The 27,884-nt window shown below is 57.9% G+C and overlaps 1 protein-coding gene across 1 annotated transcript; it reads right to left on the bottom strand.

Moving 5' to 3' along the window:
- Positions 1 to 6,361: 6,361 nt before the first annotated feature.
- On the bottom strand, positions 6,362 to 27,624 carry SLC22A2 (solute carrier family 22 member 2). The gene is made up of 12 exons (XM_036414284.2): positions 27,615 to 27,624; positions 24,620 to 25,081; positions 22,745 to 22,848; positions 19,107 to 19,261; positions 17,380 to 17,548; positions 16,445 to 16,559; positions 15,978 to 16,084; positions 13,698 to 13,912; positions 12,442 to 12,550; positions 11,677 to 11,789; positions 10,497 to 10,596; positions 6,362 to 7,004 (listed from the first exon to the last, which is right to left on the bottom strand). Exons 2-12 carry the CDS (start codon positions 25,031 to 25,033, stop codon positions 6,938 to 6,940), a joined length of 1,668 nt encoding a protein of 555 aa, XP_036270177.1. The 5' UTR covers positions 25,034 to 25,081; positions 27,615 to 27,624; the 3' UTR covers positions 6,362 to 6,937.
- Between the last annotated feature and the right edge of the window lie 260 nt (positions 27,625 to 27,884).

Genomic DNA, 27,884 nt, shown 5'->3' with positions numbered 1-27,884 from the left:
GCCCGGGGCTAAGTTAGCTTAAGCACTTGTGAAACAGGTTTTCCTTTTTACTCAGCTAGAGAATATAAAGGCAGTTACACCGCGGCTCCCGATGGGTGCATAGCCCCCTTTTTCTACTGAGACAGGACTGGTAAAGTGTGGGAGTTCTTTGACCTGATGTTCTTTTCTCAGGACCTTTCTGGTCCCTGGTTACAGCACCCTCCCCAGTGCACGGTGTCCCTAAGGTCCTGTTCTCACTCAGGGAGAGCTATCGGCTCTGAGCTCCAGGGAGACGGTGAGGGAATTTCTTCATCAAACTTCAATGTTCGCTCTCATCTCTCTAAAAAAAATCAATAAAATATATTTTAAAAAATTAAAAACACCAACAAAACAAAACAAAACAAAAACCTTCAGCGTTAACTTTCCATTGCTGGAGTGGAAGGCTGCCTCCTCCCGCCCTAAGTGCCAGCCCGAGGCAATGGCTGCTCTTCTGTTGGTCACCTCTCAGGGGAACCGCAGCTGGGGGCCCGCTGCTCGGAGTCTGTGGCTTTCCAGTCCCCACGCAGAAGGAGGAAGCCATGCCTGGTGTTGAGATGGGGTTTGGGGGGTGGAGGGGGGGAAAGAGTCTCACTGGATCAGAAACAGTGGGTGGACTCCTTTAACCCACATCAGACTGCGGCTGGCAGGGCGTTTGCCTCTCATTGTCGGCCAGAGATGGGTGGCCAGCCCCAAAACTTTGAGAGTGACCACGCATTCCCTGTGTGGCTGTAGCGGTGCCTTTGGGTGTCACACAGGAGACACCCTCCAGGACGCGGACTCAGGGTGGGGAGGAGGGGCAGTGGGAGGGGGTGCGGATTCCATCTGCAGAAGAAGACGTGAGCAGAGACAACGGCCAAACATGAAAAAGACCTAGGAGTTCCAGACAAAGTGATAAACTTGAAGTAACCCAGCACAGGTGTCCTTTAAAAAGAATTACCTAGCCCTAACCGGTGTAGCTCAGTGGATAGAGCGTCTGCCTGCGGACTGAATGGTCCCAGGTTCGATTCCGGTTAAGGACATGTACATTGGTTGCGGGCACATCCCCACTAGGGGGTGTGCAGGAGGCAGCTGGTCGGTGGTTCTCTCTCATCGATGTTTCTGGCTCTCTCTCCCTCTCCCATCCTCTCTGTAAAAAAATCAATACAATATATATTAAAAAACAAAACAAACACCCTGACCCAAAGGGGAAAAAAAACGTGGGGAAAACCTCTGCTGGCTGGTCTCTCCCAGTTTCTAGAAGACAACGGAGCCATGGAAAAGGGGGAGATCATTAATGGGTTTATTGTTTATTTATTTTACCTGGTGGCCCCGTGCAGGAATCTGTGCGCCAGGAGCTCTCTGCGGGGCCTGGCTGCTCTGAGCCCACGCCCAGAGGCCCATCTGGCCCAGTGGGAAGGCTTGCCTCATTGCTGTGGTGACAAGAAAGCATTCCGCCAGGCTGCTCACACTGCCCTCCCTTGGGACTGGGGGGCTCCGGCGGGGCTGAGGGGACTGGGCGCCACCATCTTGTGGCTATGAGGGCCGCCATATTTGTGATGGAGTAATTTGCATATTACCCTTTTATTAGATAGGATTCTTTTCAGAGAGGAAGGGAGACGGGGGGATGGGGGGGGGAGAGAGAGAGAGAGAGAGAGAGAGAGAGAGAGAGAGAGAGAGAGAGAAAGAGAGAAACAAACATCAATGATGAGAGAATCATGATCAATTGCCTCCTGCACAACCCCTGCTGGGGATCAAGCCCAACCCTGAGCAGTCAAGTCCATAGACAGAGAAGGGTGGCTATATGGATGGGGGGTGGAGGGGTCAGGCAGTGTTTAGTGAGGACAGGGCTTCCGTGTGGGAAGATGAAAGCTCTGGAGACGATGGCGGTGATGGCTGCACACCTGTGAGTGGGCGTAATGTAGCCGAACGGTCAAGTGGTTAAGCTGGTCAACGCCAAGTGTTTTTTTTATCACAATTAAGAAGAGGTGCGCAGCCAGCACCCTCAGCGCATGGGGAGTTTCTGCCCCACGTGTCAGAGGAGCCGCCTGGGCCCAGGCCCTCACCACACTCTGTCTGTGTCCAGGGCCATGCATCCATGCATACACGTTCACTGGCTGGTCTCTTCCCACCCTCCGCCTTCCCTCTGAGATTCCACAGCCTGCTCCATGCTTCCCTGTCTCTGGGCCTGTTTTGTTCACGAGTTTATTTTGTCCTTTGGATTGCACATGATGTAAGCCCTGGCCCGCTGTGTGTCTTCTGGGCCTCCCAGGACCCAAGTCAATAGGAAGTGACCATCCGTGTCCTTCCAGATGTTTTGTTTGCAGTGTCTTTCTCCAAGGAGAGCAGAGCCTCCCACCGTGGCCGCCACGAGAGCCAAAGGCAGGCCGTATGATTTTGGTTGATCCCAGGGGTGCCATGGAGTTGGGGTTCCCCACAGGTGGAGCAGAGCTTGTGTCCCCCTGAGCATTTCTCTTACTTTGCTCTTGTCGCTGCCCGTCGGACCCCGCTCTGACCAGGCTCACCCTCGCAGCCGCAGACCACCCTGCAGTGCGTCCCCGTGGCTCGGACCCCAGGGTCAGCCGCCAGCATGTGGACTAGTGCAGTTCACCAAAGCCGGCCATTGCACAGGGCTGGCCAGGCGCCCTGGTTATCGCTGCCGATGCTAGGGAGGAGCGCTCTTGTCTTGCATAATCTCCTTGACCTGGTGAGGTTACAACACAGCCAAGCGAGCATGCAGCCCCCTCCTAAACACTGGGACCTTGGTTTCTTAGGAGTTTGCCAGAAAAAGAAGATAAGTTATTCTATGTCCCATTTTCACGTAATTAGTACCAGATTTTTATCATCATCATCATCTGGTTTGAATAAATAAAAACAAATAGTTCATTTAATCCGATTACGTTATGATTTTCTTTTAAAGGATTAATTGGGAATTAGCGTTGTTTCCTCGAACGTCAGGAGAGCCGGACTCCTCAGTGACCGAGGCATTCTGAGTACACTCTGTGCCCGTGTTCATAAACATTTACGAAGTTACTGTAGTTCACTGCCTCCTAGAAAAGGAACTGGTGAGATCTTCCCTTGACGGCTGGCTGCCTTGATTAGTGATTACGTTGTATTTTGTCTTGGTTAGGAAAGCAGGTTTAGCTACTTGCTACAATGACTGGATCAAAGAGATGGCCAGGAAAGACTCAGAATCATGTGTAAACTAGAGGCCCGGTGCATGAAATTCGTGCACAGGTGCAGTTTCTAGGCCTGGCCAGTGATGGGAGTATGAGCGCCTGGCATGGAAGGGCAGGTCCCAGGTGACCTCTGGGCCCTGGGCAGCATCTGTGCCCTGGGCCCCATGCACCCCCTCCCTGCCTGAGTCATTGGGCCCCTGCCTGGCTCCCTCAGTGCCTAGGAGCCAGGCGGCGGCCCCTCCCTCCGCCCCCCACCCCACTGCCACCAGTCACTATCTGTGAGGCGATTGGCGGGCGATCAGGCCTCACTCACACCTGGTGCTGCCCGCTCACCTGCTCCACCATCCTGGCATAGTCCCGCTCTCTCAGCTTCGGACAGGCACCAGAGCGGGCTGGCTTGGCATCAGCGGGCGCTGGGTCAGCCAGGGGTCTGGTGGTGAGAGAGCAGCCCAGGATGGCATTCGGATGGGAGAGGGCCAGACCCCAGGCCAGACCCTGAAGGCACAGCCTCGGTGTGGATGAGCCCTGGTCAGGGCTGTCCTGTGCCTGCGCCTGAGGAGAGGCATTGGTAGTTAAAGGCCGTTATGTGCTGCACCTGCCAGGGGAGACGAGGGTCGGCATTAAAAAGCAAAATTCTTGCCCGGCGGGCGGGGCTCAGTGGGTGAGTGTTCACCTATGAACCAGGAGGTCATGGTTGAGTCCCTGGTAAGGGCACAGGCCTGGGTTGGGTTGGGGGCTCTCTCCCCAGTGGGGATGGGAGGGGGGGACAGGAGGCAGCAGATCCATGATTCTCTCATCACTGATGTTTCTATCTCTCACTCCCTCCCCCTTCCTCTCTGAAATGAATTAAAATCTGTTTAAAAAAATAAAATCAGCAAAGTAATTTGGAGATGTCAGCGGCATCGATGTGCTGACCCCAATCGTGCCATTTGACGGGCCCTCGATTCCCGTATTTGGGCATTGCTTTCCTGGGCGTGTCTACTCAGCCAGCTAGAAGCCAGCACAGGTGTGTCAAAGGCAGTTTCATGCAGATGCTGCTTACAAACTGGCCGTGAGAGGAGAGGGGAGGAGGGGAGAGGGGAGAAGTGGGGAGGAGAGGAGGGGAGGAGAGGAGAGGAGAGGGGACAGGAAGGGAGGAGAGGGGAGGAGAAGAGAGGGGAGAAGTGGGGAGGAGAGGAGGGGAGGAGAGGAGAGGAGAGGGGACAGGAAGGGAGGAGAGGGGAGGAGAAGAGAGGGAGAGGTGGGGAGGAGAGGAGGGGGGGAGAGGAGAGGAGAGGGGACAGGAAGGGAGGAGAGGGGAGGAGAAGAGAGGGAGAGGTGGGGAGGAGAGGAGGGGGGAGAGGAGAGGGGACAGGAAGGGAGGAGAGGGGAGGAGAGGAGGGGAGGAGAGGAGAGGGGACAGAAGGGAGGAGAGGGGAGGAGAGGGGAGGAGAAGAGAGGGAGAAGTGGGGAGGAGAGGAGGGGAGGAGAGGAGAGGAGAGGGGAGGGGAGGAGAGGGGAGAGGTAGGGGGGACAGGAGAGGGGACAGGAAGGGAGGAGAGGGGAGGAGAGGAGAGGGAGAGGTGGGGAGGAGAGGAGGGGAGGGGAGGAGAGGGGAGAGGTAGGGGGGAGAGGAGAGGGGACAGGAAGGGAGGAGAGGGGAGGAGGAGAGAGGGAGAAGTGGGGAGGAGAGGAGGGGAGGAGAGGAGAGGAGAGGGGAGGGGAGGAGAGGGGAGAGGTAGGGGGGACAGGAGAGGGGACAGGAAGGGAGGAGAGGGGAGGAGAGGAGAGGGAGAGGTGGGGAGGAGAGGAGGGGAGGGGAGGAGGGGGGGAGAGGAGAGGAGAGGGGACAGAAGGGAGGAGAGGGGAGGAGAGGGGAGGGGAGGAGAGGGGAGGGGAGGAGAGGGGAGGGGACAGGAAGGGAGGAGAGGGGAGGGGAGGAGAGGGGAGGAGGCTATGCCAAGGGAGGAGAGGGCACTTTCACGGGCCCAGAGCCGGCTCTTGCGTGGGGGTGCCAGGCGCCTCTGCAGCCCATCCTGCTGGTGGGCCAGACCTCTTCCTGTGAGGGGATGCTGGCTTCCTGCTCCCACTTCCTACCAGGGGCCTGGGGGGGTGGGGTGGTGGGTGGGGAGGCAGGGACGGATGGGGCTCTGGGAGCCATGGCAGGGCCAGGCCGGGAGTTGTGGTGTGACCCTGATGTCAGGAGAGGGTCACAGGGACAGTGTGTGCTTTGCCTCGGGGGGGCATTGGAAGAGGCGCTTCTTCCAAATGAGGGAGAAACCCTGGAGCGAGGATGGCCTGGGACTCAGGGTCAGGGGTTCGCCCGAGAAAGGCTGGAGCTTCGGGGGGAGGGGGGGGAGCGCACGGCAGCAGGTGGGCAGCGGCCTGGAGACCGCGGAGGAAGGCGCAGGAGCCAGCCCGGAGTGCTGGGGTGCGGGGGTGGGGGGGGCATGCACACGCAGAGAGGGAGCCTGGTAACGGAGTCCTGGAGGGCCGAGGGCCAGGGAAGGAGCGCCACAGCCCCCCAGGTGGCCCGGCTTTGACATTAATGACACGCACGAGGGTGTGCCCGGAGGTTGACTGATTTAATAAAAACGGAAAAAACAAGGTGTGAAGGGGAGAGAGAAGTTGTGGATGGGATGAAGGGAGAGGTGAGGAGAGCTCACTTTTCATAGTGTGTATTTAAAAGCTAATAGGTGGTCATTAAAACTCAAAAATCAACAAGTGTTAACATAAAGTAAGTTATTTAGATCCATGAGGGTAAATCAAAGGGAAAGGACAGCTGACATTGGTGAAAATGACCTTTGAGGAGCTGGCAGGGCAGACGAAGGTAACGTTCTGTTTTCCAGTATACGTCTGGGAGGATTAGCTTTAAAAACCTGCCTGCTGTATTCCTTTGGTAAAATATGGGCACACTATCTTCACTCTAACAGCGAGACACACCTTCATCAGACTGAACGGTGTCACCTGTGCGTTAAGGAGGCAACACAAACGTGGCTCCTAGCCCCGGGGCCGGCTAACTCGTCAGTCCGCAGAGCCAAATACCAACAGGACAACGACTGGAATTCCTTTGGAGAGTCAAGTTTTTTAACTTAAACTTCTTCTAACGCCACTTCTTCAACATACACTCGCCCAGGCCGTGGCGTTTTGCGGAAGAGCCACACTCCAGGGGCCACAGAGCCGCGGTTTGCTGACAACAGGATCTGTAGGAAGCACACGTTGGCACTGTCTGCTCTAAACACAGAGACCCAGGGGCTGCTCAGTGGCCATTCCTGATCCTTCTACTTCAGGCTCTTAAGTCCTAATTCAGACAGTGACCCACGTGTTCCAATCCCTCTTCACCTGCGATGCCGAAGAGACGAAAGCTCTTGGCATGCGTCTGGACAGCTTGCTATTGCTCTGGCTGTTTCGTTGCTTTAAGAAAACAGGCTCTCTGTGTCCAAGTTTATTGCTTTTTAGATCTGTTCTGTTTCCCTGGCTCACAACACCCCTGTGTGTCTTGATTTGATATCCATGCGGAGAATGGAGTAAAATAAAGAAACGCGGAGTGGGAATGAAGACCCCAGCACACCCAAGGCCATTGTCCGAGGAACGCTGGGGAGGAGGGGCTGGGGCTGCGGATCTGGTCCCGCAGGTGGAGGGCGACACCTCCGTGCAGCGTCTCCACTCGGGGTAGGTCTGGGTTCCGGGGGTTCACAGACAAGGAAGGGGGTGTGTGGGCTCTGGGTAAGAGCAGGATCTGGTTGTAGCCGGTGCTGTCGAAGCGCGTGCAGAGCGGATCTCGCTCAGTTCAGTGGGATGTCTTGTTTCTTGACTTGAAGGTAGATCTTCTTTTCTCTGTGTTTCCTCGGTCTGCAAAACAGTCGGAGACGGGGGAGAGCATTCATGAGTAGACTGGATACCAAAGTCACAGGGGTAATAAATAAAGGCAATAAGACACAGGCCCTAACCGGTTTGGCTCAGTGGATGCAGGCGTCTTCAAACTACGGCCCGCGGGCCACATGCGGCCCGCAGAGGAGTCTGATCCGGCCCGCCAGGTTTTTTGGGCAGTGAGCGCAGCCGAGGTGTTACAGTAGGAATTAGTAGTTCATATAGTCCGGCCCTCCAGCTCTCTGAGGGACCGTGATCTGGCCCCCACTTTAAAAAGTTTGAGGACGCCTGAGCGTCGGCCTGCGGACTGAAAGGTTCCAGGTTCGATTCCGGTCAAGGGCATGTACCTTGGTTGCGGGCACATCCCCAGTAGGGGGTGTGCAAGAGGCAGCGGATCAATGATTCTCTCTAATTGATCTTTCTCTCTATCCCTCTCCCTTCCTCTTTGTAAAAAAAAAAAAGGAAAGAAGAAAAAGAAAAAAAGACCAGGCAGAGCCTGCATGCCTCGCGCAGTGAGCTCCAGGTGGGGATTCTCACAGGGAACGTGAGCAGAGCTTGGCGAGCAGCCATGCGGCTGGACTGCTTCCTGCGTCTCCGTGTGAGAGGGAGCCGGCCTGAGCCGGTATTTAAGGTGCTCCTCTCCTCCGTCGCCAGGAGTGGGAAATGTCTACGGTGAATCTTTTCCAGTTAAAGATGAAGATTGCAGAACCCAGACACCGTGACCATCAGTCCTCCAAAGAGAGTGTGGGAATTAGTTCTTACCAACGCTCATTTACTTTTCAGCAGTCAGAAACGTGAAAAATCTGCTCACGAATCTGCTCACGTGGCCCGTGTCCGAATCAGCTTGTCTTTGTGGCTGACTCCCGGAGGAAAGCTGTTTTCCTCATTTTGTTGCACCCCGACATGCTCTCCTGACGTGACATGTTCCTGTCGGTGGTGGCCTTGAGACCGGTGCAGGTGTACATGGACCTCCCTGAGCGGCACTCTGCCTCACACCGAGCTGAACGTGCTTTGAAAGCCGGTTCCCATAAAGCACGCAGCCCACAGGTCCTGTCCCGGGGGCAGCCGTGAGGGCTTTTGTGAACGATCCCAGCGGCTACTGGACACAGACCAAGTGCCAGGTGTTACGGAAACCCAGGCCAGCCCACTTCCAGAGGAGGAAACCGAGGCCTGGCGGCTGGCTGGGCGAGGCCCAGGGCCCGAGGGAGGAGCACTGTGGAAGGAGCTCAGCAGTACTCCGGGCGGCCTGTGTGCACCTGCTCTGTGTGGCCCTGGGAGAGGACATGCACGGGATGCAGTCTGTCCTTAGGGGGAGGACGGACACTGCACTGAGATCGGGGGACGGGCATCTGGGTCAAGGACCTCAAACTGCAATGTCACCAGGCACTAGAGAACAGGGAATGTGGGGTACGGGGGGGAGGGGGGGCGGGGGCATGCCCTCCAAACGTGGAGCCGTCACTCAGCACCTGCTAGTTGTCAGAGGGAGGAAGTGCCTTCTCAGCGTTACCCAATCCTCTGCCTGTTTGTTTACATTCCCAGATGCTGGAAGTCCAGCGAGGGTGGAATTTCCCACTGAACAGCCAGCATGTGGGCCGAGCTCAGCGCTGAGACGCTGGCGTCCTGCGGCGGCCAGTGCGGCCTCCGGCTGAATTCAAAGGCCTCGTCCAGCCGAAACCGGTGTGGCCCAGTGGATAGAGCGTTGGCCTGCAGACTGAAAGGTCCCAGGTTCGATTCCAGTCAAGGGCATGCACATCCCCACTAGGGGGTGTGCGAGAGGCAGCTGATCAATCTCTCTCTCATCGATGTTTCTAACTCTCTATCCCTCTCTCCTTCCTCTCTGTAAAAAATCAATAAAATATATTAAAAAAAAAAAAAAAAAAAAAAAGGCCTCATCCAACGCTCGCTCCCAGCTCTGGAGGCCCAGACACCGCGGTTCCTCAGGACGGCTCCGTCCGGAACGTGCTCAAGTGCACAAGGTACAGAGTGGACACACCTGGCGCCAGGGCCCGGATGGTGTCTGGATAAGATAAAGAACAACATCGACGCACACAGCACAAAACAAACTTGTGGGAAGTATGCCATCTACATCTCTCTTAAATGTTCAAAAAAGTTTACTGTTCAAGTAGGTGTGTATGGCTCAAAATCCAGAAGGTACCAAAAAGTACGCACTGAGCCCAGCCGGGAGGCTCAGGGGTGAGTATCACTCCATTCCTTGCGAGGGCGCGGGCCCAGATTGGGCTCACAGAGCACCAGCCAGGCTGCGCTCCTTCCAATGGCCGTGTGACATTCCGTTGAATCACGTGCCATCGTTTATATAACTGGTCTCCCCATCAACTGGCGTTTGGGTTGTCTCCAGCCTTCTGTCATCGTACGAAGAATTACCTTAGCGAATAGTCTGGCACACATGTTTTGCATACCAGTGTGTAAATTCTGGAAGCGTGGCATTGAGGGTAAAAGGCATGCACCTCGGCAGCTTTTATCCTGTTGTCCTCTCGCCCCTCAGCACGGTTTCCAGTCTGGACTACAGGGCGCCGTCCCCACCTTCCCTCCTGACACTGGTGTCCCCACGCAGGGCCATCACTGACTGTCCGCGTGGCGATCCGAGCAGGGGGTGTCTGCCCTGCCTTCCTCGGAAGGAGGTCGGATATTTAAGAGCCGTTTCTGCGTTCTCAGGATTACCCGTTCAAATCCTTTGTCATGTTTTCCTATTGGGTGGTTGCTTTTATGACTTGTGAGAGCTCTTTCCACCTCGGGGAAATTAACCCTCTGTGGCGGAGTACCCGTTTTCTCTAAGTCTGTGGTACTATTTAAGCGTAGAGTCGTTTTTCAAAGCAGAATTTTAATGTTTACGAGGGCAGGTGCTGGAAAGACGTGAGCGAGGAACCAGGAAGGCTGGTCAACCTTGGCGCTCTGGAAGGTCAGAGACAACCACGCCCTTACCTAATTGAGACAATGGCAGCTGAAGCAACTTCCCCACCAAATAATCCTGTAAAAATCCTCGCTGATAGTCTGCCGGTTACTGGAATTGCCTGCCTAAAGGCAATGGGTGTGTCCCAAACCTGAATAAAAGCGAGGGCCAGGCCGAAGCAAGGCGTAGTCCTCCCCCTAGAGGTGGGCTCCCACCTGGCCCCCAGTATTCCCAAATGAATGCTTTTCCAGTCTCTTTCTTTTGTGTGCGGCCTCCTCCGGAACCAGAACCCTGAACCTGACCCCTGAACCACTCTGCACGTGAAAGGGGCTCCCACGGGCATGCTGATGGGTCTTGTGGGTCGCAGAGTCCGGGCCCTGTGTACCGAGCCCTCCCGCCCTGGGAAAGCAGAGGTGGTCTCCTGTGGCATCTTCCTTATTTTACGGCTCCTGCTTTGCATTCTCAAGTCTGACTGTGTGCGAACCGACCTCCTGTGTGGGCTCAGGTCCACATTCCCCCTCGTCTTTCCTTCCACCCGCTGCAGCGCGGGGGACGTCAGCTCCTACCTCCGCAGGCTCTCCACCTCCTCGATGGTCTCCGGCAGCGCCTGTCCCCGGGTCTCCGGCAGCAGCAGCACCAGCCCTCCTGCCACCAGGCCGACCGCAGCTGGAAGGCAGGCAGACGGGGACACAGTGAGGGGGACCTCAGCCCGCCGGCGGGCGCGGCGGCCGAGCGCTGACCTGGGAACCAGGAGGTCACAGGGCGGTTCCCGGCCAGGGCGCAGGCCTGGGCTGTGGGCTCCGTCCCCAGTGGGGGGCGTGCAGGAGGCGATTCTCTCTCCTCACTGACGTTTCCACCTCTCCCTCTCCCTTCCCCTCTGACGTCAATCAGACGGCATTAAAAAAAGGCGCTATAATTAGGGCTTCCTCGTTCCTTAAATCTTGTCTGTGTCGTTTCCGCCCCTGACGCCGTAAACACCGCTGATCCGAACCCACCGGGCCGCACGTCCTTATAGGGAAAGGAATGGGCCACTCACATGTGAGCCGGGTTATTCTCGGCGAGGACCCTGCCACGATGCTAAGATGCTTGGGAGCTGGAAAATAACCGTGAACGCGCACACTCCGATTCTAAGAAAAGCGAGAGCAGAGCCCTGCCAACGGAAGCATGTGGTGAGGAAAGCAGCCGGGGGCCTGGGCCGTTCCTGGCCAATGAGGCGGCCGCTGGCTGCTGGCTGCGGTAACAAGGGTAGCGGGACTTGGATTTCGAAGAATCAGGTGTTTCATACGTTCCTGTTCTTTTTTCGCTTGGTCTGCAGCTCTAATTCTTTGCATATGTCGGGGTGGTGGTGGGGTGGGTAGCAAACCTGTAGTGTTTGGGTCTTTGAGTTCCCAGTGCAGTGCTGGGAGCGGAGCTCCGTTTATTTGTTTGCTTTAGGCTCAGAGCGGTGCTGGAGGCTGAGGGAGGAGCCCTGTGACGGGAGGCGGGAGGACGGAGCGGGCGGAGAGCAGGGCACCTGCAGGGAACGCCCTTCGCCTCCAGTCCGACCTTGACTTTGGAAGCCGATGGCTCCTGACCGGAGCAGTGGCAGCTGCTGACTGCATTGCTCACACTGGGTTTACCAACACTGGTAGGAGTACTAGTTCCTAGTCATACTAGTTGTCCCTAACAGGCACCTATTTTGAGGTCGAAAAACGAGGCCCTAGAAAAATAGGTTTCCATTCAAAGGCACCTCTGAGGGCTTCTCACCGAAAATCAGCAGGGGGAGCTCCTGCCAGACGCCGGTGAGCCGGTACACCAGGAAGGGCGCCAGCATGCCGCCGAGGTCACACAGGGAGGAGCAGACGAGGACGCCCAGGTTCCTGCGCGGAGAGCGGCCTTCACCTCTGACCTTCCCCCAGAGCAGCCCTGACCCCGGCCCACTGTCACGGACAGTCCCCAACCACTGAGGCGCCTGGGAACTGGAAGGGGCGTTTACGGCCCTTTCCGCTCGCGCGCACGCGCACACACACACACACACACACACACACACACACACACACCACACGACACACACATGACACACACACGGCACACACACAGACACACAACCCATAGCACACACACACGCAGACACGCAGACACATAGATGCACACACACACGATACACTCTCACACACACGACACATGATACACACATACACACGACACACCACACACACATGACACATACACACATGACACACATTCTGTTTGTGCTGTCTGGAAGCTTTAAAGTGTGGGTGATGTTCACTGTCTGCTTTCATCCTGGGGCCCCTGCTTCTCCGGCCCTGGGGCTGTTGGGTAACCGCCTCTGGCGATTCAGGGCCTCTGGTCCCCGCAGGTTCTATTCCACCCTGTTCCACCCAGCGTGTCCATGCCGCGGTGTGCCGTGGCTCCTGCGGGAGGCGCTCCCCCCGGGCCCCGTGCTTCCTAAGCCAGGCGTCTGTGCTGGCCCCGCGGCTCTGGCAGGACACGCCGCCTGCGGGCACTCACCGGATGAAGGTGGGGTACAGCTCCGCGTTGACCAGGCAGACCATCTCGAAGGCCATGGTGATCCCCATGCGACCCAAGCACGCGACCGCCACTCTCAGCCCCTGCAGGTCTGCGGGCAGACAGCCGTCACACGTGTGCACACACGTCTGTTTATTTAACCTCAGACGCCACGCGAACACGCTTTTCCCGGGAGCTCTGTCCCGAGTGACCCAGCACTCCCTGTGGCCAGGCGGCTGCCCCTGTCTGCAGAGGCCGCACGAGGAACAGCGGGCGGGCGGGTGGGCTGGGGCGGGCTGGGCACAGTCTGCATGGTTGCTGTAACCGCAGGGCCCAGCCTTCGCTCCCCATGGCGGGAGGACCGGGGGCAGGCTTTGGCCCCCTCCCCGGGAGGTGTTCTGAGAGGAGAGGAGCTGGAGGCCTGTCCCTGCAGCAGCCCCTCGGGGTCTCGTTAGCTCTGCAGGACGGTGTGGGAGGTCAAGGGCGTTGCCTGATAGCGCCTGGGAAGCGCGGGGCGAGACTGAACGCCGGGCCTCCTCACCCACAGCCCATCCCCGCGCTCCGGCGGCCGGATGCCGTGTAGCATGGGCCTCCAGCCCCCACAGAACACTCTGTAATTATATCCCCGCTGGCAGCCATCGGGCGGATTCTCTTTCTTAGCAAATATATTTTTGATTGATCTCAGAGAGGAAAGGAGAGGGAGAGAGAGAGAAACATCGATGATGAAAGAGAATCACGGACCGGCTGCCTCCTGCACGCCACACTCAGGAGATGGAGCCCGCAACCCGGGCCTGTGCCCCGACCGGGAACTGAACCCTGTCCTCCTGGTTCTTAGGTCAATCCTCAGTCACTGGTCATGCCGGCCGGGCGGTGCGAGTGTACTCAAAGGCACATGCTTCGCTGAAACCCGTGTGGCTCAGTGGATAGAGCGTCGGCCTGCGGACTGAAGGGCCTCAGGTTCGATTCTGGTCAAGGGCATGTACCTTGGTTGCGGGCACATCCCCAGTAGGGGGTGTGCCGGAGGCAGCTGATGGATGATTCTCTCTCATTGATGTTTCTGGCTCTCTAGCCCTCTCCTTCCTCTCTGTAAAAAAAATCAATAAGAAATATTAAAAAAAAAAAAAAAGGCACGTGTGTGTGTGTGTGTGTCATGAAGGTCCCGGTAGTGGGTTCGTTCCACATCGACCTGGATGGTGACGTCCACGGCCTTCCTGTCAGGGGCTGGGCACCCGCTTCCCAGGACCGTGGCGGGCACTCACCTTCCGGGAGGAACACGGAGGCCAGGCAGGCCGCCCCTGCCACCATGTTGGCGGCAGCCCAGGGCCAGCGGCGGCCCACGCGGTCGATGGTGAGCAGGATGAGCAGGGCGGCCGGGAACTCCACCAGGCCCGAGTAGAAGAAGTCCAGGTAGATGTCGCTCCCCGCCAGGCCCAGGTGCATGATGAGGCCCTGGTAGAGGACGGAGCTGGTGAACCTGGGTGGGAGGAGCGCGGGTCAGGCTGGCGGCGCCGTCCGGGAGGGGGCTTCTGGGAGCGCCAGGGCTGGCCCCAGGCCACCCTCTTCTTACTCCTAGTCCTTACAACCGTGGTCGGCAAACTCATCAGTCAGCAGAGCCAAATATCAACAGCACAGCGACTCACATTCCTTTGGAGAGCCACATTTTTAAACTTAAACTTCTTCCAACGCCACTTCTTCAACACAGACTGGCCCAGGCCGTGGTGTTTTGTGGCAGAGCCACACTCCAGGGGCCCAAGAGCTGCAGGTGGCTCCAGAGCCGCACTTTGCCGACCACGGCCTTACGCCCACTGCGTTTTCACTCTCTGGCCCGGGGGCGGCCGGCAGCGGCCTCGGAGCCAGGACGGGGAGAACGGAGGAGAGCACCCCTGGCCGCTCCGACAGGCGGAGGCCCTGTCTCAGGAGCGGGTTACTTAGTAAAACCTGCGGGTGCTCGGTGGGGGTGCCCCTCTGGGCTCCTAACGCTGGGAGCAGAGGACCCGGGCTACTTCGCGTTCTGGGGAGCACAGGGCCCACGGCAGCTCCCTGCTCAGTGTCTTCTCCCGCCGCCAAGCAAGTGACATCTGACGCTGCTTCTGGGTTGTGGACGGAGCGCTCATTGTCTCACTGGGGAATGTGAGGACGGTTTGCAAGAGCTGCCGTGACTCAGTTAAAGGAAGCAGGAGCTCGAGGCCTAATTTCACGGCTGCGTGTTTTCACGCAGTGCTGTGACGGGGCTGAACTGGCGCCCACGGGCTCCGCTGTGCTGGGGATGGTGGCTCTTTAGGTGGCGGGTGCGTCACCGTGGGCGCTGACGGGAGGGTGCGGTGCGGGCGGCGCTGGGCCGCAGAGCAGCCTGCAGGCAGCGGGCACCATCAGGCCTGAGGCCCTGCTTGCGGAGCCACCGGCTCATTCCTGTTCAAAAGCTCCTTCTCGCCGAAACCGAAACCGGTGTGGCTCAGTGGATAGAGCGTCGGCCTGCAGACTGAAGGGTCCTGGGTTCGATTCCGGTCAAGGGCATGTGCCTTGGTTGGGGGCACATCCTCATTGGGGGTGTGCAGGAGGCAGCTGATCCATGTTTCTCTCTCATCGATGTTTCTCTCTCATCAATATTTCTAACTCTCTATCCCTCTCTCTTCCTCTCTGTAAAGAGTCAATAAGATATTTTTTAGCCGAAACCGGTTTGGCTCAGTGGATAGAGCGTTGGCTTGGGGACTGAAAGGTCCCAGGTTCGATTCCGGTCAAGGGCATGTACCTTGGTTGCGGGCATATCCCCAGTATGGGGTGTGCAAGAGGCAGCTGATCGATGACTCTCTCTCATCGATGTTTCTAACTCTCTATCTCTCTCCCTTCCTCTCTGTACAAAATCAATAAAATATATTTTAAAAAAAAGAAAAAAGAAAAAGATATTTTTTAAAAAGCGCTACTTCTCCAGGAAGAAGAGACGGGAAAGGCCCTTTCCTTGCCAGCCCTGCACCGTTGAAGAGATCGGCAGCCGGCATCGGCCGAGCTGTGCCAGGGGCCCTCTGTGTGGCTGTAAAGGGGGGTTCTCCCTTTCCCTCGGTTAATTCACAGTGTTCTGGGCGGGCGGGCTCCGGGCGACGCCGAGGGGGGGAGCCAGGCTGGGAGGCCGGCTGGGCTTTGGCGCCGGACCGATGCCGGATCTGCCCGAGCAGCGTGGCGCCAGGGAAACGGCTGCAGACGGGCCGCCTCGCTGCCCGCGCCGACACGGACCCTGGGACCCGGCTGTTTGGAGGAGTCTTGTTCCCTCCCACAAGGCGAGTGATCGGGATGAGAAGAATTTGGACGGATTTTTTTAATGTTTTATTTAAAAACATGTTTTTGTTGATTTCAAAGAGGAAGGGAGAGGGAGAGAGAAACATCCATGATGAGAGAGAATCTCGGATCAGCTGCCTCTTGCACACCCCCCGCTGGGGATCGCGCCCACAGCCCGCGCTCTGACCGGGAATCTGACCGTGACTGAGCTCACAGGCTGACGCTCGGCCCTGGGCCTCGGAAGGGCCTGAGGGAAGAGCAGGCCTTACCAGTTGTACATCAGGACCAGGGTGTGCTTCCGGATCTGGGGGGTGCGGACCAGGTCGAGGAAGGACGGGTTCGGCTTCTCGCCGGCTTCCTCCTCGGCTCGGAGGCACTGGACACGCGAGGACCATCGGTGTGTGAGCGGAGGGCCCCGCCCCGGGAGGGCGCAGTCCACCCGCTGAGTGCTGTCCCGCAGCCGCTCCACCCCCCCACAGCCCGCTCCCCCGTCCTGCACGTCCTGGACATGGGTGCGCGGGTCCCCATCTCCCAGGAGAGGAAGCTGGAGTCTGGGGGTAACCCAGGCACAGATAAGGGTGCCCCCTGTTTATGATGATGGCGCCTCCCCTGCAGGTGACTGTGCTTCCCCCCGCCCGCCCGTTTGAAACGTCTGACAGGGAACCACGACTCCTGGCCCCACGGAAGGGAGGCCCTGCTGCCGTTTTGGCCGCTCCCGCCCTCCGCCCCGGCTCACCTGGAGCGCCGCCGGCACGGCCTGGCCGTTCCTCCTGGCGATGAGCCGCAGCACCTGCGTGGCCTCGGCGTGTCTGTGCTGGGACAGCAGCCACCGCGGGGACTCGGGCACGCACCTGGGTTCCGGGCGGCGGCGGGGTGAGCGGAGGGGCACCCGGGCCCGCCCCCACGCCCCCCGGTTTCTGGGAGGGACCTCGCTCAGCGAGGCACCAGCAGAGGAGAGGGAGCGGGGCGGGGGCTGCACAGCCAGGGACACCCCTTGAGCGCCAGGGAAGTCTACTCGGTGGGCCTGGGGGGGAAGGGGACAGGAGACGAGGTCCCCCGGGCATGCAGAGGAGGGTGCACGGAGGGGGGACAGGATGGGAGGCCCCCGGGCACACGGAGGAGGGTGCACGGAGGGGGGACAGGATGGGAGGCCCCCGGGCACACGGAGGAGGGTGCACGGAGGGGGGACAGGATGGGTGGTTCCCGGGCACACGGAGGAGGGTGCCTGGAGGGGGGACAGAGAGGAGGTCCCCGGGCACACGGAGGAGGGTGCACGGAGGGGGGACAGGATGGGAGGTCCCCGGGCACACGGAGGAGGGTGCATGGAGGGGGGACAGGATGGCTGGTCCCCGGGCACACGGAGGAGGGTGCACGGAGCGGGGACAGGATGGGAGGTCCCCGGGTACACGGAGGAGGGTACACGGAGGGGGGACAGGATGGGAGGCCCCCGGGCACACGGAGGAGGGTGCATGGAGGGGGGACAGGATGGCTGGTCCCCGGGCACACGGAGGAGGGTGCCTGGAGGGGGGACAGGATGGGAGGCCCCCGGGCACACGGAGGAGGGTGCACGGAGGGGGGACAGGATGGGAGGTCCCCGGGCACACGGAGGAGGGTGCGTTGCGGAAGGCAGGAAAAACACGGCACCGGTTTCCCCGCCGCGGCTGGACGCACCAGTAGTAGAGCAGGAAGCAGAAGTTGGGCACGGTCACGGCGAACTGCAGCCAGCGCCAGTGCGGCAGCACGTAGGCCGCCCCCGCCAGCGCCAGCAGCCCCACGGAGAAGGCCGCCTGGTAGCAGATGCCCACGGTGCGCCGGTAGCTCAGCCCCACGAGCTCCGTGACTGCGGGAGAGCCGAGCGTCAGCGGGCCGCCCGGCCGCGGCCGTCCCCCCCCCCCGCCGACCCAGGACGCCAACCCCCAAGCGTCTAGACCTTTCTATGCCTCTTCCGCAGCTTTAAAATGCTCCCTAAGAACGGAACTCCTATAAAAAAATAAAAACAAATAAATAAAAACAAAATGTTCCCTACGCCTGTGTTAGAATTACTGCCATGGAGCTAGTTTATGGAAAAATCTCATAGTCCTACATTAGATGGGGTGGTGAGCAACACGTCTGATTTCCAGGATAATTTCAGGGACAGAGGCCATCGCATTTCCGATCCACGCAGAGTGCTGACGCAGAGGACGAGGCCGTGATCACTCAGAACCGGAGCACGTGAGCCCGCACGGAACTCCGGTGGAGGCCGGCTTTCCTCCGTGGAGCCTCTCCCCGCCAGGTACACGTTCCCGGCCCCCGTCAGTGTGTGGGCGCGGCCTGGGCGGCTCGCGGGGTCCCCCCTGGAGCCACGGGCCCGGCTCCCGCACACGGACGTTAAATGCCCTGGGGTTCTGCGAGCTGGTTGCTCACCCCACGGGCGCCTCAAACATCTGCCACGGGGGGAGCGTTTGTAACTCGGAGACATTTATAACACGATAAATCGCGGCTTTCCTTTTCCTCGAGCCAGTCCGCCAGCACGCCCCCCCCACGTGCTAAAACCACCAGCTCCGCGCCACCCGTGGCATCACGGCGCCCATGCACTCTGCACCGCCAGGACGCGGGAGCAGCACACGCACGGGAATTGGGATTCGAGATGGTCCACGGGCCGCTGTTTCTGGTTAGAGTGTTGGTGGCTGTGTCCAAGGCTTCAGCCCTTTATGAACCAAACAGAAAGGCGCCCCAGCAATGTTTCTGTGGACGCTGCGGATGACCCGGAAGCACTTTCTGCGGAGTCAGACAGAGGGAGTGCTCCCTAAACAGGTGCCCGCCGGCCACAGAGGCTTCCGCCCGCCGGAGGCTTCCCTGGGCAGTGCCAAGGGGCCGGAGGGAGAGGCGTGGAGGCTGAGGCAGTTTCAGTTCCTGCAGGTGAATTCCTCAGAGTCCCACACACGTGTTCCAGCAGCCACACTGCCGCCGGATAGCTGTGGCGGGCAGCCAATGGCACCCCTTGGCATCCTTTCCTCACCCTAACCCTCATCCTAACCCTAACCCTAAACCTGCCTCCCCCACCTGCCTGACCCCCCCACCTGCCTGCCATCCCCCCACCTGCCCACCACCCCACCTGCCCGCCACCCCCACCTGCCTGCTCCCCCCTCCTGCCTGCCACCCCCACCTGCCCACCACCCCACCTGCCCGCCACCCCCACCTGCCTGCTCCCCCCTCCTGCCTGCCACCCCCCTCCTGCCTGCCATCCCCCCACCTGCCCACCACCCCACCTGCCCGCCACCCCCACCTGCCTGTCCCCCCCTCCTGCCTGCCATCCCCCCACCTGCCCACCACCCCACCTGCCTGCACCCCCCCCCCCCGCCTGCCTGTGTGCTGGCAGCGCCCACCCTGAGCTCCCCCCGGCCGTCCGGGCGTCTTACTCAGGATGTAGCCGATCAGCCAGCCCACCTTGCTGACCAGCCCCTGCACCAGGCGGAACAGTAGGACCCAGGGGTAGGTCGGGGCCACGGCCATGAGCACTCCCGCCGTGGCGTTGACGAGGATGGTGAGCAGGAGGCAGGGCTTCCGGCCGAACCTGCGCGGAGCAGACACGGGGAGGGAGAGACCGAGTCAGGCGCACGGCGGCCGTGGGACGCCACGGGCCACGGAGATCTGACTTCTGAGCGACGGACACCAGCCGGCCGGGCCGGTCCTGGGCCAGACCGTTCCTCGGTGGCTCTGTGGGCGCGTTGGGCACAGCAGCCGCTCAGGACCGGGGCGCTCAGCCCCACGCTGGGAGGAGTGAGGGCCAGGGCTGTCCTTCCCGAGTCTGGATTCCCACAGTCCCTGCGGGCGGGCTCATCTGTGCTCTAACATCGGGGAACACGCTTCACTTCCCCGGGCCTCCGTGTGTTCCTCTGCAAAACGGGGAACGATCAACGCCCCTTCTCCCCCCTCCACCACCCCCTCCCCCGACACAGAGAGAGGGAGAAACCGCAGTTTCTGTCCCACTGATTTATGCGTTCATTGGGTGATGGTTTATGCGTTCATTGGGTGAGTTTTGTATGTGCCCTGACCAGGGATCGAACCTGCAACCTTGGTGTATTGGGACGACGTTCTAACCAACCGAGCTACCGGCCGGGCCTCAGGTCTCCTTCTGCAGGCTGCCCTGACCCTGCCGGAAACACGAGGTGCGGGGTGCCGCCCGGGGACTGGCATGGCGGAGTCCTCCCTGGGGAGCATCCACGTGGTTGGGTAGGTGGACGGGGACCCACGGGGACTGTGGTTCTGCTCTGAGCGAGTCCCATCCCTTCCGGAGGCCCTGGCTCCCGAGAGCTCAGGTCACGTTTTTAGACACGCTGGGAGCTGGTGGTCACACAGCCCTCAGAGTTACAGTAGATGCTTACAATGAGGTAAATTACATTTAAAAGCGCGTGCAATAGGGATGTCTAACTATGAGTTCCCAGGTGTGCCACGTGTTTGCCCATGAGAGCGGATCTGTGTCTTTCCGTTGTGTGCGGAGGGGGGGGGGGGGCGAGGCGGTGCCGGCCCCAGCAGCCCGGTGCTCGGGCCTCCCTCGGCAGCTCCCAGAGGGCCGTGCGGGAGTGTTTACACCACGGGGAGCTGCACAAGCTGCCAATCGGGCCTTCCCCTGAGCCAGCTGCCAACACGGACCGAATACGCTCTGTGTGGCACTTGTGATTACTGATGGTGAGAACAGAAACCTGGGCGCGGTGAGAGATTCCTTGTTGGGGTCAGGTGATCCTCACACTCATTCTTCAGGAGGTTGTGGGTGAGGAAACCAATTAGGTATCCGATAGGAAGTTTGTCTTCAAGTTCCCTGACCTGGGTCCTTCTTCCTTTCCCTCCCTCCCTCCCCTCCCCCTCTCCTCTCCTCTCCTTCCCACTTTCCACGTGCAAAGCTGACCTCCAGAAAGTGACTTGGTGTCAGGCTCTGCATTCATATTTACAACTTTTTCATAATCTGCCTCCCCCCCCACCCCCCCCCCCGCCCCAGTTTTCTTTGACAAGACCCTGTAATGATCTGTCAGGTCACATTCTTTAAAACTCTCACAGAAAACAATCTATTTAGTGTTGGTTTATTCTGTAGCAATAAAGAGATTTCCATGAGGTTCTTGTATCAATCTGGAAACTGTTCAGCAATAGGCACTGAGTATGAAAAATATAAATTGCTTTTTTTTTTTGAGCCCTGCACCCACAAAGAGAACAGAAAAAGAGGCAAAACCCACAGAAGTTCAGACACTTTAGGAAAAGAAAGAGAAAGACCCAGCGGCGGGAAGGACCAGCCTCTGGAGGGAGAGCAGTGAGCGATCGGCTCTCCCGGGTGTGAAGGGCACGAGTCACGTTGAGGCCTTGAAGGCGGTGGTGACTGACGGGATGACCCACCGGGAACGCACTGTGAGGAGAACACTGGGACCCGCTCCTCCTCTGAGTGGAGGAGAATAATTAACCCGCGGCTCTCTGCTCCCTCCTGTCCGGGGAGCCAGCGGAGGCCACAGCTGGGTGAGCACAGGGGACTCTGGACCCGCCCCTCCCTCCGCGTCTCCTGACCTCAGGGGTCGTCTCCGAACAGCTCTCCTCAGCGCCCAGGCCACAAACATGAGAGCGAATGACCTTCCTTCCTCTCTGCCTCAGAGTCCCAGGAGCAGCCTGGAAGGGAGCTGAGCAGACAGTCCCGGAAGTGGTGTGGTGCATGGGGCTGCTGGCAGTCCAGCCTCTCCAGACCTTCTTTCCTCCCCCCTCCCCACCCTTTCCCCCTCCCCTCCTGCTACCAGAGTGGGCACAGCTTTGAGCATGCAGATGCCCCTGGGAGTGTGATAGATGAAGCTGGCCTTCAGTTTAACATGATGTGAGTTTTAACATAGCCTGACAATAGACTATAATCAGAGAAAATGGCCCATTTACATTTAATAGTGTGTTCCCAAGGCTGGGTTTATCTAGACCCTAGATAGAGTTGGGATGGTAAATATAGCATAAAGCATATTTACCTTACCACTTAGTTCAGAATTAAACATAGATTGTGTTTTGCTATCCTATATAATAGAGCTAACACGCTAACTAGAATGACCTTCTGGAACCGTCAAGGGCGGGGCCAAGGGGCCTTGAGGCAGCCAGGGCCCCTAGTATGATAACAATTGCATATTCATATAACATTACATAGTATATATTTACATAAAATTGCATATTTATATAAAACTATGCGATTATATAACTTAGATGTGTTTCTAAATCTCTCTCACTAGGTAACCGATGATGTCCCAAATGTTGAGCACGTGGTTGGCACACGGAAACACGGGGAAACACTGTGTGAACAGAGGCAGGTGAGGATTAAACCGTCAGCCCTGATGGCCAAGCGGTCCAAAGTGCTTGTCCAGCATAAAGCCCCTTTTTCTGTTCCCTGTCCTTTGAGGGCTCCTGCACACACCGCACTGGCCACCAGCAGAGCAGGGGTCCGTGTGAGGAGCTTTCAGCGCAGGGAGTCTGGGGTCCCCTGGTGATGGGTACAGGACAGTTCTGGGGGGCTGGGCGTCATGGGACAGCAGCCCTGAAGACAGGCCACTGAGGGGACCACCTGTGATGTCCCCCCTCGGCGGCTCCCTCGCCTCTCTCCAGCCACACCGACTCTGGGGCAGTGGAGAGCTACCCTCTCCGTGTAGACCGGCCCTCCTTTCACCCACGCCGTCCTGGCTCCACGCCTACAATCGCCTCGGCCCTGGGCCCTGAGAGTCCGGCCATGGGGCAGCGGGCATCGATGTGGGCACAGGACAGGCAGGCGAGGACCACGGACTCAGAGGCCGGAGGCTCAGGACGGGGGTGGGGACACACAGGAGGAGGAGGACTTGGGCCAGACCCTCTATTCCCCTCCCTGGCACCTGGCCCTGGGCAGAGCCACTGCCGAATCCAGAGCCCTCTCTGAGGTCCCGGAGGACGGGGGTGACAGAGGGAGCCTGAGGTGGCCGGCGTGCTGCCAGGCAGGCCCTGCAGGCTGTGGGCTCGGAGAAGCCGGCATTCCGGCGGGGACGGCAGAACCCACGCTCCCGGAGCCCGAGGCACCCACCTGTCTGCCACGTAGCCGATGCCCACGGAGCCGAGGAAAAACCCCAGGTTCACGGCCACCTGCACCAGGTCCAGCATCCAGGCGTCAGCGCACACCAGGTTAAACTGCCGAGGGCCGCGGGTCCCCCGTCCGAGGGAGAGAAACAGAGCCGGTCAGACCCGCCCCGGCCTGGGGCTGCCCTGTGTCCCCGCACGGACCCGTGGGCCGTCTCCTCGCCGTTGTGCTAATTGTCTCCCCACAAAAGCTGTGTCCCGCCACCTGCGCAGCATCCCGCCTGGCTAAACCCCGTTGTGGGCGGCATCGGCTGAAACTGGTAGTGACTTCGTTTCTGCCCAGAACCAGTGCCCTCTCTAATGTAGTTCCCGGAAGCAGACAGGCGTGTGAGCAGCCACAGAGGCTGTCTGGAGAAGGCTGGGCTGTTGCTGGTCTCTTTACTGTCTCTTTAAGGCCAGGGGAGGGGGGCAGGGAGTGTATTTTTTTTTTCCTGCCAAGGGCCATTTGGTATTTATTTATTTAGCCCACAACCCGGGCATGTACCCTTGACTGGAATCGAACCTGGAACCCTTCAGTCCACAGGCCACTGAGCCAAACCATTTGAATATTGGTCACATCGTTCTCGGGCCATACAAAATTAAAATCAGCTTAAAAACCAGCCTGCAATATTTGGCCAAACATTGAGAACTCACCCCTCCCGCCCTGGCAGGGCCTGGACGGCCCCCGGGCTGGACACTCCCCGCCCTGCTGATGCCTGTGAGCGCCTGGCGGAGGCTGGGACACCTGCTCTGCCTGGGACCGGAGCGGTGTGCACGGAGGGACAGGCGATTCCGTCAGGGCTGACGGCGAACCCTCTCAGGCCGTGGCCTCGGGGGGTAACCCTCCCCGGCTCCCGGCCTCCGTTTTCCCGTTTCCGAGGGGGGGGTGACGTATCCGCTGTAAAGCCTCAGTGTTGTGTGGGGCTGAGCCTGTGACTCAGCATTTTATGCGACTCCCAGACCATCTCAGGTCCTTACGAAGGGCCCTGGAGCTGACTGTCTGCACTGGAGCCACGCAGTCTTTCCAAGGAGCCGGGCAGCGGCAAGCTCCGTGTTCTCAGAGCGATCGCCCTCCCCCATTTTGCTTTGCCTCTAGGGAAAGCACATCTCTGTTTTTTGGGTTTTTTTCTCTCTATATTTATTGGAATGAGCTTTTGCTATTGGATGCTAACGATGCTAACGTCGCCTCTGGTTTTCAATAACGTAGGGAGCCATGGCAGAAGCTCCCCCCACGGCTGGCCAGCAGGAGCGCAGGGCACAGAGCCACCTGCACAGCTCGGGTGGCCCTCGGGCTCTGCGGGCCCCTCTGCATGAGGGAGCGAGGAGGGGGCGGCGGGGCTGCCAGAGGAAGAGGGGGCCTGAATCCTTCCCTTCCCCGCGTTATTTCCGGGATTCTCCCGGGCTTTTGCTGGTTCCTTCCTGCCGGGAGTTGCATACAGGAGAATCATGGTAGAATCTGACCAGGTTTTGGCAAATCCACTCGCATTCCAGACAAATGAGAGGCTGCCTGTGTTTGTCAGACACTGGGGCTTTCTAAGACACCCCGAGTCCAAAGAGCGTGCATGGGCCTCATTGGCTACACTCTCCCCTTAAATGTTTATCCTCGTTGTTGATAGCATTCCACAAGTCCTCCTTTCCCCCGTTAACCTCTTCCAGCCCGCTCTCGTCACTCCCCCGCCCTCACCCCCCATTGTCCACGCTGATGCCTGGATGCACACAAGATCGTTGGCTGATCTCTTCCCACCCGCCCTCCCCGGCCTTCCCGCTGAGGCTCAGCAGGCTGTCCGTGCTCCTGTCCGTGGACGGCGCCGTTCGCCGTCGGTGCGAGTCCCGCCTCACTCACCTCGGTCACGATGGAGGAGCCGGGCGTGTCGTACGCCCAGCCGTGCCCGCAGGGGCCCAGCGGCAGGAGGCTGCGGTCGGCGGCCAGGCCGGCCAGCGGGTCCGCGCAGCCCAGGCCGCTGCCGTTCCAGGCCACCTGGTAGCTGCGGCAGCGGCGGGGGAAGGCCTCGCCCGCGGGCCCCGGGCCGGGCACCGTGAGGTTGAGCTCCTCGGCCGGGCTCCAGCCGCAGCGCCGGCTCAGCTGGGCCGCTCCCGGGCTCGGGCGGCAGTGGTGCTCGGGGGTGAAGCCCAGGAACACGATGCCCACGTAGATGGGGGGCATGGCGGCCGAGAGCAGGGCGAGGAGGAGGAATGTCTGCTTCTGGAAGAGGTGGAACTCCCCGACCTGGGCGAGCACGTCGTCCACCGTGGGCATCGTGGCGGCGGCCGCGGGTGGAGGCCCCGGAGCAGGTCCCGGCGGCCGGCTCGGCGGAAAGTCCAATGTGAGCGGAGCGCACTGAGAGCCGCTGTGCACGGACCTGCGCGGCCTCCAGCCCGGCCTGCTCCGCTGCTCCCCTCACCGCCCCCCTGACCCGCCCCAGCACGTCCAGGCCAGATGTGTGGATTGCAACATCACTCCCCCGTCTGTCCTGCCTCCTGCGGCACCACAAACAGCCCTCCTCTGTACCCCGGGGCGAGGAATCTGAGCGCACCGCGGCCTGTTAATCTTTCCCCAGGGACCTGGCGCCCGCAACAGCAACGCTCTCCTATCGCCCCGGCCGCCCTCCGGGCTGGGAGTGCCCCGGCCGCCCTCCGGGCTGGGAGTGAACCAACCCACGGGACAACAACGGGGGGGGCACGCAGGAACCACCTAAGAGAATGAATCAAACAAGGAACGCGGAAAGAATGGAGGCAAGACAAGGTTCTGATCAAGCCTCAGTTTTATTCTCTGAAATGGCTGTATTTATACAGCAGAGACAAAGGGGGGCAGGGTTGCCTATGCAGGAGGGTCTTTGGTATGGCAACAAAGGATTGACTAATTGCCAGAGGCGGTGTGACATTTCAAGGTGCAACATTCCAAGGCTGGGCTATCTAGGGGGGAGGATCAGGAAGGGGAAGAGGCAGGAAGACAGGAGATGCTAAGCCCCAGGTTAATCTTATCTTCTGGCCAAGCCCTCAGGGCACCGCATAACTTCTGCTAGAAGGAACTTAATTCTATTTCCTTAAGACTGAGTTGCTTGCCTCAACTCTGCTAGCTCCCAACATCTCCTCCCTTTGTCTTAATTGAGGGTGGGCCTTAACCGATTGGGGGAGTAGTGACCTGGTTCCTCCCGTGGGCTTCCCAGGCCCACCAGTGTTAGTGGCTCTTGGTATCTTTTGGGGAGGAGAGGCAGAGCCTACTGGATTTGTATTGATACCAACCTCTGTGCAAACCAGGTATGCTTACAGGGAAATCCAGAGGGGGTCGAAATTTTCCCGTGACCTTCCCTTGGGAAGAGGGGGTCGGAAAATTTTTTGGACCTTCCCTTGCAATGCTTTGCTCAGCACCCATATCTTTCTCCTTAGTGGGGAGTAGGTAAGCATTCCTCTGGTCATCATGCTGTCCCCGCAGGGAGGGAGCGATGGTAAAGTTCATAATCTTGCTCATGATCAGCTATAGCTAAACGGTGGTAATGTACCTGGATGGGTTTGGCCAAGATGCTGTCAATGTGTTGTTTTACAAAATCTGTTAACCTCCAAAAAGCCCAGGGGCCAAAGGATAAGATTAATAAGAAACCTATGAGGGGGCCCAGGATGGGGAGAAGGTAGGGGAGAAGTCCGTTTAGTCCGCTCCAGAGAGGGTTCTCGAACAGTTCTTTCCGCCACTTTATCAGGTCTTCCTGTAGTTTCTTGATTTTGTCTCAGTCGATTCCAGACTTGGCGTAGAAACAGCAACGTTCCTGTAGGGCTAAGCATATCCCTCCCTGCTCTGCTCTGAGTAAGTCTAACCTTCTCCTATTTTGTAGAACAACTTCAGCTAAGGAGTCAATTTGGTCTTGGAGATCATTAATGGTACTAGAGAGAGCTTGGACATCATTGATTACTTGATTAGATAACTTAGTATAAGAATGTACAACCACTCCTAGCCCCGCATTATTATTGAATCTGATAAAACTCTTTTCTGGTTTATGCTTCCTTCCACCTAGCTGACTCGGTGGAGACTATTGTACAGGAGGCCTGATGCCTTTCGCCTGCTGTATGATCTGCATCACAATTTAAAATTTTTTTAAAAGTATGACTGAGCTTCTCTTGAGGTGACACATAGTATCTGTCTCCTCCTTTTTTGTTTTTAAAATGATCTTAAGCGTATGAATGGCTCTTTCTACCACTGAGTGACATTTATTTGACCAGATTTGATTAGGTTTAAGTCCTCGGGGATTTATTCCTAAGGTTGGTATAGGAAGTTGGATAATATTGAGGACATTGTTTCTAATAAAATATGGAAATTGCCATTCTCAAATAACATTTTAGAGACTGAAAGTTAAATGAAAAGTTCCTCTGAATTAATGTGCCTTATAGTAGCTGTTTTAATAATTTTTGCTATATTTACCATAGAAGTACTATTACTATAGACTGATGGGCTCTGTAAAGTAAAATCTGTTAAGGCATAAATAAGAGCTTGTATTTCTATTGAAATATAAGAGGTTTGAAGGACCTTTGCTTCTCTGTTGTAGTATATCTAGCCTTTCTAGAACTGGATCTATCTGTAGAAATGGTTAATACCTGAGATAAAAAATTTCTTTTACTGTGGTAGTTAATACTATTCCCTGTGTTAGATATAAATTAAGCCCCTAAGCTAGGGTTCCCGGTAGAATATAAAATATTAAGTATTTTGGCTTCTATGTAGAAGGGTGTGTACACCGATCTTCCTTGCCCTTGGTCTTGGGCAACCTGTAGCAATGCACAGGTGCTGATTGCTATCATGGCAAGGTATCTTTACTTTAAAAATAAAACAAATTTACTTTTGAATTCATAAGCCACAAATGTTGCCTTGCCTTTAGCTTAATTAAAATGTAGGCAGCCACATACAGTTAGGATTCAATTATTTATAAAACATTGGCTTCTCATGTAACTTAATTTATATGACATTGATAATATTGTAAAAACTAATTTATAAAGTAACTTAAGCAGGTATTTTTAGTTTAAAAAGATTTTATTGGTCTGATCCAAAAGCATGGCTTTTGTCTTTCTTGAAATTTTATTGCTGTTGAAAAATTTGGCTATATTTAAGAAATATATTGTTTTTG

This window comes from Pipistrellus kuhlii, unplaced genomic scaffold (assembly GCF_014108245.1).
Source record: "Pipistrellus kuhlii isolate mPipKuh1 unplaced genomic scaffold, mPipKuh1.p scaffold_m20_p_5, whole genome shotgun sequence".
In the NCBI taxonomy this organism is placed as follows: domain Eukaryota; kingdom Metazoa; phylum Chordata; class Mammalia; order Chiroptera; family Vespertilionidae; genus Pipistrellus; species Pipistrellus kuhlii.
The sequence above is the reverse complement of the archived record's forward strand: the minus strand, read 5'-3'. Positions and strand labels throughout refer to the sequence as shown.